At 38.3% G+C, this 20,167-nt stretch overlaps 1 protein-coding gene across 2 annotated transcripts in view; it reads left to right on the top strand.

The window, feature by feature from the left end:
• LOC126379900 (protein bric-a-brac 1-like) overlaps window positions 1-19,342 on the top strand; it is a 190,322-nt gene extending 170,980 nt beyond the window's left edge. Inside the window, exons 4-7 of one of the 2 annotated variants that reach the window (XM_050028890.1) lie at window positions 2,129-2,186; window positions 11,476-11,739; window positions 13,142-13,308; window positions 13,784-19,342. In XM_050028890.1, coding sequence (XP_049884847.1) covers window positions 2,129-2,186; window positions 11,476-11,739; window positions 13,142-13,308; window positions 13,784-14,272 — 978 coding nt within the window. In that variant the 3' untranslated portion in view covers window positions 14,273-19,342. Of the gene's footprint in view, window positions 1-2,128; window positions 2,187-11,472; window positions 11,740-13,141; window positions 13,309-13,783 lie in introns of both variants that reach the window. The other variant, XM_050028891.1, reaches the window with a different exon arrangement.
• Window positions 19,343-20,167: the final 825 nt, after the last annotated feature.

Here is a 20,167-nt window from a genome sequence, read left to right as displayed (position 1 = left end):
CGCGACCTTTGTCCCAGTCGTACAATATAATCTGACGACTAAAAGGTTTATTTGCGTCTAAACACAATGAGATACATTTACTGTTTCAATAAACAAGACTAATCGAAATTGGAATTTGTATTATGGTTTCACTTTAATAAGCAGTGCTTGAAACTATGCTAGTTGAACCGTTATTCACATATCCACAAATAAAACAATAAAATCGCAATAAATATTCTTTAATTGAACGGTTTTCTTAATATCATATACGGCTACAATAGAGAAAATATTTCCCAGGAAGTAATTTTCTTTATAGGTAAACGCATTACAGCGAATAGTTAAATCAAGTTACTGTGCGGTATTGTCATGCTTTGTAAGGAAAATACACGTGCACCGTGCCCTCCAGCACCCGGCGCAGTCGACAGTTAATACACTTAAATAATTCAATTGTCGCAATATACCTACCGCCTCAAGATGTGCACCAAATACACTAACTAGACAGATATCTTTAATTTGCTTACGTCTCATCGGTCTTTGGAACGTGTCAGTATTGTTTAAATTGCAAAGGGAAATACAGACTACAAGTGCTAAATGGAAATAGTGGTTTCTGCTACGGTTATTACCCACCTACATGCTGAATTAGAAATGCACGGTTACGCGAATAGATACTACGAATGACGGCTTTTAATGACGGCTGTTCAAGAAAGGCGAATCGAACAGCATAGCCTGAAAGAATAAAATTATCAGTTGAAATAAACCCTACAATTTGCAAAGGAAATTACAGTAGTCACATTTAAAAATAATAATCGAGGAAATTAGTGTCAAGTTGCAGTAAGTTTTCTTTTAACAAAATAGAACATCGCGCTTGTATCCCCGAAGGGGTAGGCAGAGGTGTATAGTAATACACCCACTCCTCGCCAGATTTTGTTTATATTAAGTTTAAGTATGTGGGGAACATTTGTTAAGTTTACACATGATGGAGAGGTTGAGGGTTGTTTTCTTGACATTTGCTTCGACACAAGGTTATATGAAGTTTTGACGTATGTAATACTCGTAATATAATATGTAGCAACGGAGTGAACCTAATAATATTATCGCAAGTCGGTGGCTGGACCGCGCCGCGCCGCGTACATAAATCTATTTTATCGTACTCGAGCAATAAATTTTATTTCGGGATCTTTAATTCTTTGTTATTGAATGGATTTTAGTGTTTTATTCGAGTAAACAAACAATACACACACGTTTCGGTACTTAGGGCACGTGCGCGTTTCATAAACACATACAGCACTGTGCCCAGGCGTCGCTCGACTTAATAAAAGATTTTATTTGTAGATTGGACTGTGAGTTATTACACCTATTTAACGGCTCGGCTTTTGTCTGCGTTCAGAATTAAAACTTCGATAAAGTTTAGTTGTAGTTAAAGCACAAAGAAATGCCGCTCTTTGCTGTATAATTACGCGTCGAACGTAAATAAACGCACTCGCGCACCGGTGCCTTCGACGCGTGGAATACAGTAGTGATCGATAAAATGTGCAACTGTAAACTTCCTCCTAGATGGGAAATGTAAATTAACTGAAGAATTGCTCTTTTTCATGTGACCGCCTCAATTTAGAAGGCTGATTAAGCGTGCCCACGCTGGGGCAGTAGAGCACCTCGCGTGACGGCTACAGCCGGCCACTCGTTGCGTCAGCGCACCTACCTACACTATCTACACGACCACTACATCACACGTACTTTTAACAGAACATTACGATTTTATGAATATACTTATGAAATATTTTTCTAATCCGCATCTAACTCGTGATAGTCACTTCACATCACCACAAGATTTAAGTTATCCACAAATCAAATGCTCGCTCTATGAAATGTGTTTATTATAAAAGCATTTGTAAAGATATTCTACGAATTTTAATAATTTTCAGCTAGCAAGCGTCTGACGCAAGATGGCGCCGGTACCTGGGACGTTCACTTTTTGTCGAGCCCAAATGACAAGCCGACATATTTAAAAAAATGTACTGCGGTTTTTGTACCAGCCACAGAATTTTTAACTTCAATATTACAAAACGACACCCACTTTTGTTTCCGACGTGTCTGTTTGTAAAGTTTCGTTTAATATGACACAATATAATGTTTGTGTTTTTGTTCACAGGCAAAGCTGCTAGAAAACTCCCACGCATGGCTCGGAGCATCCACGTCCTCTATTGCAGGTCAGTTGAAGTTACATATCCGTAGCTTGTAACAGTTTCTTACACAAAGCTATTCGTGAATTTTAAAGACACATACAATTATAATAAAGCACATTATTTTGACCATTTAAGTTATGCAATAGTTATTTATGTTTTCAGTTAACTTAAGTCACAGTTCACAGTAGAGTACCTAGAAGTGTTTGTGTGTTTTTGTGTAACCTGCATGGCTGTCTGTCACGGTGTAATCCGCACCAATAATGATGCAGTACGTAACATTATTCATATTCCGACACGATAAGTATTGTAATACATAGTTGTCGGTTGTTGTCGCTGCTCCGCGCGGCGGCGGCGGGGCGGCGGCGTGGGAACATTCCGCCACCAGGGAAACTCTGTTCGACCTCCATTACGGGTTGCAGCACCACGTTACGTATACGGCTAAAATATTATTATGAATGGTTTCGTAGAATCGAATGGAATTATAATACTTAGCGTACAAGATATCATCGCATAATTAGCATTCTTGTATTGTTCACTTTTTTATGGTTCAATCCAACCTGTAAATCTTGTTCCACGCTACTTACTCTCAGTCTGTCGATCGACAAACGGCTGGTAACGTTTGTCATAGTATTGCATCATCGTGCGGAGTACTCTGCTAGGCTACTATTGAGAAGTTTTGCTTTTATCTGTCAATCAGACTACCACGGTCATACCCTCAAACTGAAGGCGCCAACGTGGACGCAGATCCAGCTGCAGAACGCCATCCAAGCCGTCGTTACTCAACGCATGCGATTCACTCAAGCCGCCACACATTACGGAATACCCAAAGGAACACTTTACGACAACATACTGGGGAAATCGAAGCGGATGGCCGTCCTAGATGAGGCGGGGCTGTCGGCCAGTGAGGAGAGGACCGTGCTCGACTTTTGTTGTGAAACTAGTCTATCACCATACAATAGAAGGACTAAAAAATCTCTAGCAGAAGTTTTGGCATTTGTTGAGAAATTACGAAGGAACCGCGACCCTGGGTTCGCTTTCATAGGATTAACCGGCTTCAGGTGGTGGTGGGCATTTTGCAAGAAACACTCAATAGTATCACTATATTACGAAGGCGCAACTAAAGATAAAAATTCTAAAGTGAAAACGGAACACACGACTGATGATGAATCTTAGAATTAAAATTCCTAATATTGGCTGGCTTAGATAAATTAAAACCAGTATACCTAGCCGTGTGGGTGATAAGATAAGCTGTAACATCATAGAGTTGATCGTATACTTAGGATACTTTTATACCAGATATAGTTGTATAATAATTATCTGATTACTAGTGGCTGTGCCTACCTCTATAGATATTGCAGACGTACTTTTTTTTTTAGACCCTCAGACGGCATTAACTACTTGGACGAAGTACAGTCGTATGGTAAAAACCATGTTAAATGGTTTAAACTTGTCTTCAACCCGCAATGGAGCAGCGTGGTGGAGTATGCTGCATACCATATGGGCTTGATTGTTTATAAAAATAAATAGTTAATGCCAGATGAAAAATTTGAAGTACTAAAATTAAAATTGTATTTCAGAATTATGAAGCTAATTTCTTGAAAACAGAAAAGCCTTCGTCAAATAATCTAATAAGGATTCTTGGGAAACTACTAGATTATATGCCGAAGGCTTTTCTGTTTTCAAGAAATGAGCTTAATAGTTCTGGAATACAATTTTATTTTTAGTGTATACTTCAGTAATTGAATATTTTCTCAGTTCCTTCTATCTTTGCGGAGACGTTTGACGAATAGAATAGATTTAAGTAGGTACAGCTAACTCAACTGGTACGGATAAAACAGTCTCTGCCTATCGTTTTAATCTCTATGTCTGTCATGAATATCAGGCTAATTGGACGAATTAAGTGAACGTGGTAATGCAACTTGATTTTGACATAGATCACGTAATAAATGGAAATGTATTGAAGGTATACAATACAATAACTTGGAATCCGTGATAGGTAGCCCTGTTCGGAGAACGTGTAACTTACATCTTAGTGTGACAGGTTCGAATCCCGACTCGGGCTGTAAACCACGAACATTGTGAGTTTATCGTAGATAATTGATATCACGTGGTTTCCAAGATTTGTGCCCGTTTAATGGCAATAGGCTCGCCCCGTATTACACAGGAATTACACATAGCGTTGAAAGGAGGGACGGAAGTGATACCTGAAGTTGCATTATTACCATAAAGTAGATGTATTTCATATGTGTTTTAGGTACATAATTATTATAGAAAAACCTCAATAATAAATAAGTTTTATTGATATATACAAAAGTAGATACCGATTTTGTGACACATAGTTATAGCGAAGAACTAGAAAGTTGAAAGTAAAAAGCGATTTTTTTTATTGGTGCTTGCGTTAAAGCACCAAAAAAGGGAAAAATAACCCTCAGGGGGACGAATCAGGACAATACAGATTTCACGCAGAATAAGTCGTGGACAACAGCTAGTCTAGTGTAATTAGCTTTAGGCTTTGACGTGATCTGGTTTAAAGTTCGGTTGAGAGATTAAATGTGTGACATACGGCAGCATGCGGCGTATGACTGAGTAATTGAGTTGCGTGTAAAGTATAACTCTTTTAGCTGCTAGAAGGGGACGCCAGACAACTGGTGTCGCAGGCTCACTGCAAAATGAATGCGGTTAAAATGTCATTCATAATGTCGGTTGTAATCTGTAGGCCTTAACTTATAAGTGCAAAGTTTTGAATGATTCGAGCGACTGGTCAGGCGGATTTATCTACCTGCATACTAGCTTCTGCTGTGTAGATTATGATTTGTTATATTAACGCGATTTTTGTAGACTGTTGTTTCGTTCAGAGCTTTTAAAAATACATGCATCGCATCGTGTCGTAATCGTAATGACGTGCATAAAGGGAGCAAACAAGTAATTCATTGAGATTCTTTCAAAATGTTTCATAGTCAACCTCATTTCTTCTCTTTTTCACGTAACAATTTCATACAACTAGGAGTGTATTCCTTTAGGAAATATTAATGCTTTAACGGCCTCCTTGGTCCAGTGGTTGAGCGTTAGACTCACGATCCGGAGGTCCCGGGTTCGAATCCCAGTGGGAAAATATCACAAAAATTACTTTGTGATCCCTAGTTTGGTTAGGACATTACAGGCTCATCACCTGATTATCCGAAAGTAAGATGATACGTGCTTCGGAAGGCACGTTAAGGCGTTGGTCCCGGTTAGTACTTACCGATGTAAGTAAGTAGTCGTCACATGAGTCACGTCAGGGGCCTTTGGCAGCTGAATAGTAACCCCAGGGTTAATGATGTTGGTAATCCACCTCTCAACCCACACAAGAGAAGAAGAATGTTTTTAAGAACATATTAAGCTTAATGTATATACACTACACGTTAACGCTAAATATAAATTTAAATCCGTCCACTTATTGTTGTTACTAGTGCGTATACTCCATGTATATACTCGCCTCGCTTCATAAATATTTGATGTAATTAATGTCTTGGTAATGAATTATAAGAATTATGTGTTTAAATAATTAGTTTTTAATATTACTAATCTATAAATTATGAATGAATAAAAAAAACAATTATAGAATATTAATATAGAAATCTGCAATATTGCAGAGCTACATTAGGAAATAAATGATCAGCCAATAAATAGATTGAAGTGCGATGTGTTTGAAAAATATATTTTTTTATTTTAATATTAATATGATATAACCTAATATGTTTACTTACTATGCATAAATCGGTGTTCGTCACGCAATTTGCAAAATCAGTTGTTTTCAATTTACCTCGCCGATTATTTTATGAAAGAATATAAATTATCATATCCATCTTTATCACACTATATTACCTTTGTCATTATCTATCAACTCACAAAGGTGTGGAATAAACCCACACACAATGAATGTGTAAATCTTTAATAATATTGGCTAGTGATTAATTTAATATTTTCACAATGTAGCGTTGCATTTTACATTGTACAAATTTTTAGGCATGTTAGTGTGATTTATATTTTATAATAAGTACAATTGAATAATGTATAAAGATAGATAAAATAAATGAGATCTAAAAACGATGTGATATTTTTTTTGTTTTGTACTTAGTAAAGGACTTTATTATATAAGACTGGCATTGTGAAACATAAATGTATTTATAAGTCGGAAAATATCTGGAGTCTTGCAGTTACTTAAGAGACTCGAAAAATCCAAGTGTTCGAGTTTCTAAGCTGCTCTGTTCCTACTTAAACTTAGTTTTGTAAATGTGCTTGCTGGTGCCATAATGACAGCATTTTGTGATAATATTAGAAAGTGAATGGAGGTTATTGCGTAACAGTAGAGTGTTCATTCGGACATATAGTCTAGGTTATAATAAGGGCTTACCATTAATCCTATTAATTATGTAGTGTTAAATCATACATCATGCATAAATCCACTCTCGTAATCCTTACCGGTGTAGACAGATCCAAAAGGTTATACATAAGTCCATTCGGGATGGCACCCAATCAAAATCTGCCATCTTTGTGCGTTCATGTAATGCTTGTCTATTCTCGAGGCATTCCTTGGGGGTTAAAATGGCCACATCGAAGCAATTCATCTAAGAAAGCAATGTTGCAATTTGACATTTGCGCATATAAAAGTAAGTGCGCAATGCAAACAAAATGTCACATAGCAATATTGCTTTCTTGGATGAATTGCTACAATGTGGCCGTTTTAGACCCTTGTTAGGCCCTTGTATCATCTTGTTAAGCACTTGAGCACTTGCCTTCTTATTAATCGGCGCTTTTAACATAGAATCCTACCGACGAGGCACGTACGAACTGGAAATATAAACATTCAAGTTTTCCGAGGTGTTCTTACAGCGCCCACTCATTGCTCATTCGTACATGTTTAACACCAAAGCCTGATTTGCACAACACCGCTATGAATGAGAGGTTGTGCCCAGCGGTAGGATCTTACGGGCAACATTAAAATGATTAATACAAATCTGCCGAATTTAATGCAGCATTCTTTAGTTTTACTTAACTTATATTAAAAATATCACTCATTGAAATGAATATATCCTTGACAGAGGGATGTGTCGAGAACTGCAGGCTCACAGTATAGCGCACAGTTATGCATCTGATTTACTTGTAGCGTGCGCAGACGGCTATCAACATTGTAAACACATTAATTAACAGTTTTATTTGTACACAAAGTAATTTCTCTCGAAAGTAGAGCACAATCCGCGCGCTATTACGGCCGCTGATCACGAATGTACAATTTATTTTCTGACACTTTTTGTCACTTTTCACTTCTGCAACTAAAATGATTCATCAAAGTTTTATCGTTAAGTAATACACCTGCGTTAATAGAGATTCATTTATGGCTGCAAATTATCTTTCGGGGAGTGTAGTCCAGCCTTTCTAATGGTGATCATGATCGTGAGTTCATGTATTTATAAATAAGTACGAAACATAACATTGATTGCTGCGTAAATCAATCTGTACTTACATAAGTATAAATAAAGATCCATGAATTAATTATATACGTACATGAAAATAAGTACATTCTTATGCCATTTTCTATTCATTTTGAATATTAACCCAGATTCCCCTACTGGCCTTTTAAACGCCCGCCAATACTTATCAAATCTACCCTCGATTATTTGTAGAATTAATGTTTTCTACCCTAGTTATCTCTGCGTTATTCTCCTTAGTGTTAATTAAACTTCATGACAGTAACTTGTTTATGCTATTTGTGTGCCTATTTTCAATTAATTTTGCGGTTTTAAGTGACAGTTAATAAAATATTTCGAAATATGGCTTCTAAGAGGTAAGTTTTTATTAGTTTTTCGAGATATTATTGTTTATTACTTATAGCTTTATTGAGACGTAAGTACATATTAGTCAATAAATGGAAAATAAAGTATCTTACAAGAGTTTTTTATATCAATTTTGATCTTGAAAGTTTATGGTCGTTTAAACGCCCAGTAGGAGAATCAACGTCTGTTATGTTTTCCAGGCCGCGATATATGAAACCGTTGAGATTGATTGAAATTATCGAAGATCTGGAGTGTATTGACGATAACGATCAATTGCCAAGTGGCGTAGCTATTTTACCACCTGAAATGCGAACGCTGATGTAACTGATGAGGATTCTGGAGGCGAAGAAGTTGTAACTTGGCATAATCTTCTAGGTAAGCTAGTAAGCGAAATAGTTATACATTTGTTCATAATACATTTATTACCATTACACAGTTATTTATTAGTTTTTATATATTGATTCAAATTGTTGGGTTTTTCAGGTTCTCAGCTGAAAGCTCAAGCGGACCTGATATATTCAGACGACGAATCTTTTGACATTGAACATGAATTGCCTTTGTCTACGATAGCCAAAAGAAGATGTACAGGCATTGTTTCTATTGATGAAGCTGCGGATCCCCCGGAACAGATTATATCAAATGTCACTGCACCTACCGAATGTGATACACCTCTTATAGCCGTGACAGTGCCACGTAATCAAAAATATCAGTGAAGGAACCGTCACAATGCACATAGATTCCCAGAGAGGCAATAAATCGAGATTGAGCTGACCAAAATATAGGACCAGCATCAGGGGGGAAAAATGGTATTTTCCATTGCTGTGTCATTGCCTCGACATGGCTGTTCACAATGCTTGGCAGTTGTACAAGGCTGATAGTGGCGAATATTATCATCTGACTTATCGCGGGGCGGTAGCAAGAAGCTTACTGGAGAACTCTGGAGAGGTATCAAAAAACGGAAAAGCGTGGTCCACGTCCAACGTCAAGAAACTATCGTGAAACGTCCCGTTATGACAGAATGGAGCATCTGGTGGAATATAAAGAAAATCAGCTGAGGTGTGCTGTATGCAAGAAAAAAAATAATTATTTTTGTAAAAAATGTACTGTTTCTCTGCACCCCAAAGCATGTTTTCTTACATATCACACTGCCGAATAGTAGAAATATTATCATATTACAGTTAAAATGTTTATGTTGCAAATAAAAGTGCGCAAGAAAACTTAAATTGTATTTTAATACAGCTATATTTCCTTGTGTATGTTAGTAGTGGATATTCCTACTGGGCGTTTAAACGGCCATGATTTTCCCGCTTTCCCAGAAGAGATAGATTTTATTCACTATTTTTCCGAAGACTTTGGCACCACAATAAAACACGTATTGAAAAATTACGAAATCCGGAGACCATAAATAGTTTCAGGAGTAACTGGGTTAAATACAAATCAATGTAAAGAACATAATATGACATAGCATCACGATCCACGATTGTATCCCTAAAGGAGTAGGTAGATGTGTATAGTCACTCCTCGCCGGCTATGTTTAAGGGTAAAAGGGCATATAGGCATGATGTTGTTATGTTAAATTTTTGCAATTAGTATTAAGTAAAATGGTAGTAAATAATCCAGTTAAGAGAAGTGAATAATGAACCATTCTTTGAGAACTTTGTCCCAGTAAATACCCGTACTAAATTTGCACAAAAGATAATACGTAGGTACTTTACAAGTTGTATCTCTACTATGACAGAGTTCTTGAGAGAAAGCAGTAAATTTTAGCAACTATTATAATCGTATGATAATGTAAATTACTACTCTGTAAGACTGGGATACTTTGTAATTAGTAATTATAAATAAAAACACCCGATAATAGGTATTTGTTTTACTAATGACTGTAATAATTAATATTCTTCCTTTTTATATGCAGGTTTTTCCGGCAGGTCAGTATTTAGGTATCTTTGTTGATTTTTTGCATGTGTTCATTTCATTAGTCAAAATTGTTTATTAATAAAAAATATTTTGTGTTTGATCACAATCTCACCTAATGGTAAGTTGTGGCTTAAAGTGATGTACGCTTACCTAATAACTGACTATTCACTAGTTTTGAGGAAGAGTGAATAGGCAGGGAGAAAGCAGTGGGGCGAGGCACTATGCAATCGGCCCAGCAGTGCGTAAACCAGGGCATTGTGATCGGCACACATGCATAGTATGGCTGCCCGGACCTCTCTCTCCTAGCAGCTTCTTCAGACATCATGCTGGAACACGAGTGTCTTCACTTAATTGTCGAAACTATACTACCCTTAATATGTACCTATTAGCACCACCCAGGGGTCACCCTACACGCGAGTGACTTCAACCTAAGCGATTTCTACCCCCAAAAGGTTGAGCCGGGCACATTATTTTAAAGAGCTTTGCTTATCTAATGAAAAATCATCTTCCTCAACCTGCGAAGTTTGTGAGAAGAGGTTAAGATGTGTAGGTACCACATATCTTATATGAATGTACTCGGATTGCCTTACAAAGGTTGTGTTTATTTAAACAACTAAAAGCCAAAGTAGTGGTATAGAAGGCCCTTGGACGCCCTTTTATCAGAGCCTACGAACAGAGAATCATATTTGATTTATGCTTTCATTCACAACAGCTTAACATCTTAGGCTTTTGTGGGTGGGGGCATGAACTAAATATAATGTTCTAGATAGTATTGCCCGATGGAGCTGGCATAACAAAATTTGTTAAAACTCCTCTAAACTAAATGCTTAACATCGCAGTCAATGGGACATTTAAAAATACCCACATTTTGACCCCACAGACAAAGTACATTTTATGACATACGGTAGATACCATTATAGCATAATCAAACGCCAAATTATTCAATTGCATGCATCATCAAATACAATACGATAAAAAATAATATTTTCTAGGAGCTGCGTGGAATCACCTTTCAGTTGATTAAAACGGTCTACCAAAGTCATAGTGGAATTTTACTATATTATTTAACTTGACAATGGCTCCGATTCCTGCAGACACCGCCTAATTTTATTTTAAGTTATATCCGTCATTTTCATATCCGTCGAAAAGGAAAGGGACGGATGATTCACAGCTCTTAATTTTAGGAAGTATGAGTAAATGAATGAATAACCCGGGCGAATCAAAAAGGTACGTCACTGCGGTATGCAATCCGTTTGACGTGCTGTCTACTTAACTGTGTCGGGTTATTGACTGATGTAAAATTTTTAGACGATTGGTTTAGATTTGTGCTTAAAATTGACGTGTGTTCCATAAATTTTATGCTTGTCGATTACCCGTCCCTTTCCTTTTCGGCGGATAAGAAAATGACAGATATAACTTAAAATAAAATTAGATGGTATTTACAGGAATTAGCATCAATGTGTTTTAGAAAATTATTTGTCCAATTTAATCCAGAATCCGAACAAGCGAATCCAAAAATATATTTCGGGTATCGCACTGTATCAAGCAATAAAATTAACACGTGTCCTTTCTTTTTCCAGCAGACAGCTACCAATACCAGCTTCAGTCCATGTGGCAGAAGTGCTGGAACACCAACCAAGGTCTGGTGCACAACCTGCGGTTCCGGGAGCGCGGGCCCCTCAAGTCCTGGCGACCAGAGACCATGGCCGAAGCAATCTTCTCCGTGCTGAAGGAAGGCTTGTCACTCTCCCAGGCGGCCAGAAAATATGATATCCCGTACCCGACGTTTGTGCTGTACGCCAACCGCGTCCACAACATGCTGGGTCCCAGCGCGGACGGCGGCGCAGGTACGTTACATTTGAGTACATACCGCCCTGTTCTGTGGTGACTTAAAACACGCAACATAAATCTTCTTCCCTAAACATCGATAAAGTTTAAGCCTAACTTTGTAGAATAGTACCACTTTCAGTCACCACCGAATGCTACATCCGCATTAGTTTACATTTTTCTGGAAAAAATATATTACTCTGCGTTACTAAAATATTTTGAATCGCAAGATTAAACTAAAGATAAACTATCAGAAGAGTACAAGAAATATGAGTGAGATTGGTGAAGATCAAAATGACATAATTCAGCAAGATGAAAAAGCCAAGATGGCAGCCAACAAAGTGCACTTAAAATTATCAGAATAATGGAATGAAATCGAAGATAACTATAAGTTCAACGAGATTTTCTTACAAAATAGTGGAATTCCGATTCATAAATACGATGAACTTAAATGCGATCGAATTTAAATTAAATATGTCTGACAGACGCTATTACATTGATGAAATTTCAGAGAACTGTAAACAATGCTTTTGTGAAATGCCGTTATGGATGTATAGTTAAAATTAAGTTACATTTAAAACGTTGATATGCGAATGTACATTGTTATGTGCGCATTGTGAAACTTTGCTGAGCGAATTGTCGACTAAAGATTTTTTCAGGTGTGTTTCGTTTGTGTATCCTGGATCTACGATGCAACCGATTTCGACATTGTATCGCTACTTCTCTTCATACTCTATGATTAGTTATATAAAGTAAGAAAAGAAGTTGTGATTTTTCTGTTTCTGGTACCAATTCAATTATGTTGCTATATTTGTAATGTCAAAGAGTAGTATATACCGACACAATCGCAGGTCCACGATGCGAAGAAAATATCCCATTATTATCGACAATATTGACATCCTAACCGTCCGGATATGAGTTTCTAGATAACCTGCAATAATAATGATGCCTGGAAAACCAAACGCTTGATGTTATTTTTCATATTATTGAATCCAAACTATTAATTTGTTTTGTTATTTATAATCCATTATAATTATATATTTACTTAAACAGATACAACGTTTGTACCGCTAATATGAAAACAAAAAGTTAGTTTAACTCTATCCTACCTTATTAAGTGGTGCAATGAACAATTGGACACCTGTTGGTGCTTTTTCATTAATTATCTTTTTTTTTAATGTATGTCAAATCCATTTAAGTCAAAGAACCCATATGGCGTTTGATCGTTTGATTGTTTTCTGCCTATTTATGGTTTGGTTGTTACTGGTCATATCTGATATTATTTTTGTTTTTAAGTTACGGTTATAAACGTTCTTTGTTATGAATTGTAGTGTTTAGGAGTTCATATCTGGAGGGTTCAGATTTAGCTTTGTAATGGTGGAGCTTTATCTGTTCACGTTTGACTATTGGATGGATTCACAGATTTGAGGCCGAAGGGTCGCGGGCGGCCGCAGCGCATCCTGCTGGGCGTGTGGCCTGATGAGCACATCCGCGGCGTCATCCGCGCCGTCGTCTTCCGCGACACGCACGCGCCGCACACCACGCACCACATCAAAGAGGAGGTGCTCCCCGTCTACCCCGCCATTACGGTCAGTATCGCGAAATTGAAATTCTAATCAAAACCTCCCTCAAATAATGCATGATGGTCCCCTTTGGCGCTCACCTCGCATCCTCTCCGCTCGACTATTCCCCAACCCCGTTTAATAACTTTTTTATTTACCACTGCTATTGCGAAAATGCTTTTGCGAATTATATTACCTATTGTAATTGCTGTGCGATTTCGACGCGTTACACTTATGGACCTAATGACCACTCACTTACAGTGAAGTTTAGGATCGCAACAATTCAGATTGACTACGACTTGTAACAGTGACAAATACGAACCGTCGCTTTCATTCGGTGTGACTGTCATATAACGTTACCTATTCTTAACCTGATAGTGCTAAGGGAAGGCAGTTGCACCTAGTGAATGCGCAACCTTAGTTTTTAACAGTATTTGCAATTTTAACCCCTTACCTGGTAAATTGCAGACAGATTGTAATTTCCCGGCGTTGCGTGTTTCAGGATGGCATGGGCGTACAAAATGCCTACGGGAATGCCTGTGGAAATGGGCGCGAAGGCGGCGTCTCCCCGAACGCGGCCGCTGCCGCCGCCGTGGCCGCCGTGGCACACGGTTTGCGCCGGCAGATGTGCAATATGGTAGTGGCTGCGCAGCGGCCGCCCGACCACCCGGCGCACCTGGGCCTGCCCCCGCTGCCACTGCAGTCGCCGCGCCTCCCCTCGCCGCTCTCCGCCGGGCTCGAGTCGCCGCTCTGCTCGCCACCGCCACCCGGACACGCGCTAGAGCCACCAAAGCCCACCGACCCCTTCCGCCCATTCGCATCACCCCGCCCGGATAGCCGCTACAGCGAGAGAGACGTAGCTGAGCTGTCAGACATGGGCCCTCCCAAGACCCCGGTATCGATCGCCAAAAATGGCAAAGATCTAATGTCGACCCCAGTGCCGGTGAAGATGGAGCCTCCTCCAGTGGAAGCGCGGGCTGAAAACATCTGAAGCGAGGCCGCGGGCGCAGCGCAGTCGCACACGCCAGTGAGCGTCCCGCCGTCGCCGCTGCCCGCCTATCCTTATTTCGTGCCCAACCGCAACTCCGTCGGCTACTTCTAAGCGCTGCATATGCGCAGCCATGAACACACGACAGTCGCGCGGTTGTGCGGTTGCACGGTGAATGATCCGGTGATTCCGAGCCGGCGACTAATTTAGCTTTTTAATTTAAATTTATTCATTTCATAATCGGCATAAAACATTATTTAACTAATTATTATATTATAATTTAATGTGGGGTATCGCTGTGCAATATGCTTGTTGATTAATTATGAATTTTGTATTATTATGAAAGAGTACTTTTAGTTATTTTTAAGTTTTTTTGTTAATTAGCGAGGGACACGTAACGTGTAAGTAGTCATGCTACATGTCTCTACCACTGTCGCTTGGTGTTTCATTATTATCTACTCATAAGTATAATAGAATGTCGAACATTACGTGTAAGCTTAAACTAACTTTACAACTTAGATCCATCTGTGAACATAGGGAAATCAAAATTAAAAATATTTGGCCCGATTCAAAAGACTGTTCGGTATACCTAATCTTATTCAACAACATACGTGTAAGACAAAATTTATGAATTAGTCTTAGATATAACCATAAATTAAACATAGATGTATCTTTCCTTTATCGTCAAGTGGATGTCAATTTCTCTACTAGCGATTTAGTAACTGTGTGTTGTTGCTTTTTGTAGAGGCGCGCGCGCGCACCGCTGCGATTGACCGGCGGGCGGCTGGCGGGCGCGGCGGGCGCGCGCCGCGTTTCATTGTTCACTGTTCGTGCAGCGATTCACATACGAGTAGACTTAGTGATCGCCAAATGTAATATAGATGTATCATTAGCCAGTAGTGATTGTTCCAAATGTTAGGCTAAATTAGATCGTTTAGGGCTCGACCGATATTACTCGTGTATTAGACAATCAACTTTAATGATCTCCTGTAATATTTTTCAGAGATGTTCTGTTCCGTTTTAAAATTGTATTGCAATAAAACGTCGTCTAATCAAGTAAAAAATCTCAAAATACAGTAGGCGTTTTGAGAAATTTCTGTACTAAAAGTTAAAACCCGTCTACCCATGTAATAATAGTTTTCGAATCTCTTGACCGCACTAGATTGTATTACTAGTGAGGTCGCGAGACATAATATCGATGTCTTGATGTGCTATCGTAAGCTGTTATAATAGAACATCATGAAAATTTTATAATGTAAGAGCTCCCATTTTCAACATACATAGTCTACTATTATCGTCGAAATCATACAATCATTTAGCAGGTAATCTTCTAATAATATGTTTCATAAATAGGTATTATATGTAAAGATGAAACTGATCATCTCTTTCGACTGATCTATCAGGACGCCTAATTTCAATTAAGTACGGATAGAGTATCGAACAACACTACCTTAAGGAAGTCCAAACCTTACTTTATACTCCTCCACCAGAATGTACAAGAAAGTCTTAATACATCTTTATGTTTAATACCTAAACTTTCTGAGAACACAACTTCGGCGAGCCCATCTTAGATTTAGATGCACTAAAATCGCCAAGCATAGAATGTACATCTTTCGAGCGTCTGCTAACCTACCTGCTCGTAGCTAGAATACATTTCAATTTAATTAGATTATCTATATAACTATGTATAGCAATGGATCAGATAAAGTCATGCTAATAACGATAGAAACTTCACATGTACTTCGTAAGACATCTATGTCGTGTAACGTGCTCCTCCACCGTGTGCAGGTGGCTTCCAAACTACTACACCACTCTCGATGAGATCCCTAATTATTCAAACAAGAACTTTACCTGAAACTTTTCTTTGACTTCTCAATAGTTTTTCAACTGTCCATACAAATTGAATCCAGCAGGGTGTAGTTTTGTATGGCGAGTAGAAAGATGATGAATAAAGAAAGAGTTTTTAACGAAAGTTTGCGGAGCACCCCTGCCACCTACACACGGCGCCCGCGCCGAGAGCGAGCCGCGCCGATCGGCGGCCCCCTCCGCGCGATGCAAACAACTTTGACATCTCTTAAGTGTTGTTAGTGTGAAAGAATAAGTGTATAATGTACAAATTTGTTTTATCTAAACATCTATTGGACAGTTGTAATGTGTCTCATAGTTTCGGCAGGAAATTTTCATTAAATCTTCTTGCTGCAAGGGTATACCATGATTTTAGATATTGTTGGCGGACATTCGTTGGCGATCGTTCTTCATAGTAACATTAGAGTGGGAAGGCGCGGGGGCGGGCGGCGCGGCCGCTGTGGTCACGCGCCGCCCGCCCCGGCGCTCGGCAAGTCTCGTCGCAAAACATGCTAGAAAAGCATGTTTTAAAATAAGTCTCCAAGTGGCCTTGATACTTCACTATTATTTGGAATTTGGATTATCTGATTCGTTCAATGTTTGGATTAGTGTATAAAAAAGACCAAATTAATAAAAAATACATTTGCGATTCAGATCTAATGTTAAAACTGTTTGGCTATCCTTTTGGAAATAAAGTTTAAACTAGGTGAAAAAATTAAAATTAAAAAAGTTATATAATGGCCTATACGTTTCGGATAAATTGCGTAATTTTGGTAAATGTTTAAATACTACGCATATTTTCTATTGTGTAAGTCTAGGCTAATGTGTTCAAAAAGTAATTAAAAATTTAAAATTTTTGAAAAAGTAGAAAGTGCCTTCCAAATTTTTGACCACAGTAAGTGTTGGGATGGGTGCGGCGACGATCTGCTGGTGGCGGGCGGTGGCGGCGGCGGCGGCACCCGGCTGGCGGCGGCCGGCCGCGCAGGCTCGCGGTCGGACCGCGCGTCCGCCCGCACGCGCGCTGCCATCGCCCGCACTGAACGTGCTTAACTATAATAAAGTTAGAATAATAAAAATTCAAAATTATTATATAAAATTAAATACATATGACTATTATTATAGAAAAAAATATACATAAAATTATATATTTGGCCGAAATGGTAATACCCTGATAGGCAAGCGTTATAAGGTTCGGCGTCAAAATTGATTCTATTTTCGTTGTATAACACACCATTACTATAAATTAATTGGAATTCAATGCAGACATCGCAAAGTGCCATTTGTTTGAACTGAAAACGGTTCATTTCTTTTTGTATCACATGTGGATTTTGTAGTTATAATTAAATATTAATTAATTTATTATGATACTGGAAAAAGTATACATTTCGATTACATAAATAAGTACCACGTTATTTTCGTGATAGGTAGTTAAGTAAAATTACTTGTAGTATTATTGTACCTACACCTACAAAGGCGGTTTTGGTTGATAAGTAGACATTTATTTCGTGATGCTGTATTCGTTTTGATCATTACTGGCGACTCGCACATTATTATGACTGCATGACAATTTACTATCGTCATATTGTTCTTTGGAGTGATATGAAATCATGAATGTAGAACAATATTAGATATAATATTACTTTTGAAAAATTAAAGTAGTATCTACTGTAATGTTATTATTATCACAATCGTTTATTTATTTCAATTTAGTAATTATAAAAATATACCGCCGGCGGGCTCAAACTATGTTGTTTGTGTGTAATTAAACAGAATGAATGGAGCAGGGACGTCAATCCTGAAGATAGATAACAAATATATTTTAAAGAATCTCTTCGTGTAAGTATGTTGCGTACGTACAAACGCCATGTGAAAAGACGCGCCTGAAATGAATACTTACATAAACTGCCTATATACGTCCCACTGCTGGGCACAGGCCTCCCCTCAATCAACCGGAGAGGGTATGGAGCATACTCCACCACGCTGCTCCACTGCGGGTTGGTGGAGGTAAATGAATACTTAGTGTAGAGTATTCCTGAACCACCTTCATGAACCATCTTTAAGATTGACATCGCATTTCTCCCTGTATTGATACCTACCCACCTAGTACCTAAAACGCTGTTCGTCGCTACGATAATGAACCATTTCCTTTATGATATTAAGTGGTTTATTCTTCGTTACATCAACTGACTGTTTAGTTTTAAGTAATACAGCTATCTGGTAGGTATCGTGGATTTTTTTTAAATCTAAATAAGTATTGCTTTCAGTTGTAACAAATGATTTTAGATTGCATATCATTAGCAAAATGAACACACTGAAAGTGTTCTCTGTGACCCGTGCGGTGTACTGTGAATTATATTGATGTGTCATTGTCATATATGATTACCTGATATATTCATTCCCTTCGCGACTTTTAAATAGAAATAGGTACGAAGTAGACTAAATCTGTTTCAATGCATGTATCACATACGTATCTATTTGTAGTACTTATTTTGTTGCAATACTCCAGTACATTGTAGTCAGCGCAAGCGCACCGCAGGGGCTACAGGACACGGAACGAGATCTATCTGTATCAGTAACTTTTCCATTTACCTCGTCTATCGATACAATATAAGTCGCAGCTGTAAAAATCGTTGTAACACTTATGTTATATCAAATTAATGTTGTTAAGATTTATTTTCAATATCCTGTGTTCCTGATTAATTATAATTTTATTGTATACATGTCTTAATTTTCAATTTTTAGTAAGTATCCAGACGTAAATGGAATGGTCCGCGTTTTATTGGAAGTACCTACCTATTTCAATAAAATATACCTATAAGATGGGAACTAAATTATTTTTAACTATTGAAATAGGTAAATAAAAATTGCATTAATTTCATGATAGTATTGTTTCACGATAGATTGTTTACAAATATGTTTTTCGTTACTGCCAAACGGTACCATAGTTTTGAATTTTCGATCAGATTATTCATTAATAGAAAAAAATAATACGCGGTCATAGCCACTGTCTATTATCAAGTACACTTGATTAAAAATAATCATATTATAATTTACCTTCACAATGTAACAGTTCTAATGATACTTGTAGTCTACCGTATCCAAGTAACATATTGAAATCGTTTAGTGACCGTTCAACAGTAAAATTATAGTAGTTATCTGTCTCAAATTACATTCAATAATGTTAAGTTCGTTAATGTCACAGTGTACCGTTGTCTGAATGAATATATAAAATAGAGAAAAATTTCGTTTCATTTATACCACCTCCCGTATAGGTACCACGAAATAACCTCCTTCTTCTTTGAAGTCGGTTAACAAAGCTACCACTGCAAAGTCATCGTCAGATAACAGCCTCCATGGTCTAGTGGTTAGAGCATGGGGGTCATGATCTGGAGGTCGGGGACATTGTGGAAATCACTTTGTGAGACTGCCCTTTATTTTACGTAGTAAGGATACTGCAAGCTTGAATCACGGATTGTCCGAAAATGGTAAATAATTCCGGGGTTCGGAGAGCACGTTAAGTATAATACGTCACCGTATAGTATTCTTTTGACGTGACTTATTGAAGGTTGCCTCAGATAGCGCATCCGGCTCCGGCATTCGACCTCACTCGGTACAAAATTGCCTGAGGGTGCTCATTTGGGAGTGAACCTAAACACAGCGCGTCGCTTTAGAGCCTAATCTAAAAGCCTATTTGAAAGAATCCCGTGTTGGTCGTGGTTACACCTCGTCAGTTCACCTAGGTAGACTGCCAACAAAAAAAAGTTTGTGGTCCACCTAGGTGAACCACGACCATATTTTTTTGTTCGTGGTTCACTTCACTGGTTATATGACCTCTTTCTTTGAACTGCGAGTCCTGAAGAGATTGTTGTCGCGAGCCGAGTGGCCTCTTCTACGACTACAGTATACAGATTGTCCATCGTATAATACGTCACCTAGGCGCCGATATTTTTCTGTTCACCGTACGGAGGTAAGCAATAGCAAACATAACAGCGACTTGTCGCTCTGCCCATCCACATCCCGACAAAGAAGCTTCGAGTTCCTTATTTAATTTAT

Source organism: Pectinophora gossypiella, chromosome Z (genome assembly GCF_024362695.1).
Source record: "Pectinophora gossypiella chromosome Z, ilPecGoss1.1, whole genome shotgun sequence".
NCBI lineage: Eukaryota > Metazoa > Arthropoda > Insecta > Lepidoptera > Gelechiidae > Pectinophora > Pectinophora gossypiella.
This window is presented reverse-complemented; position numbering and strand designations above follow the sequence as displayed.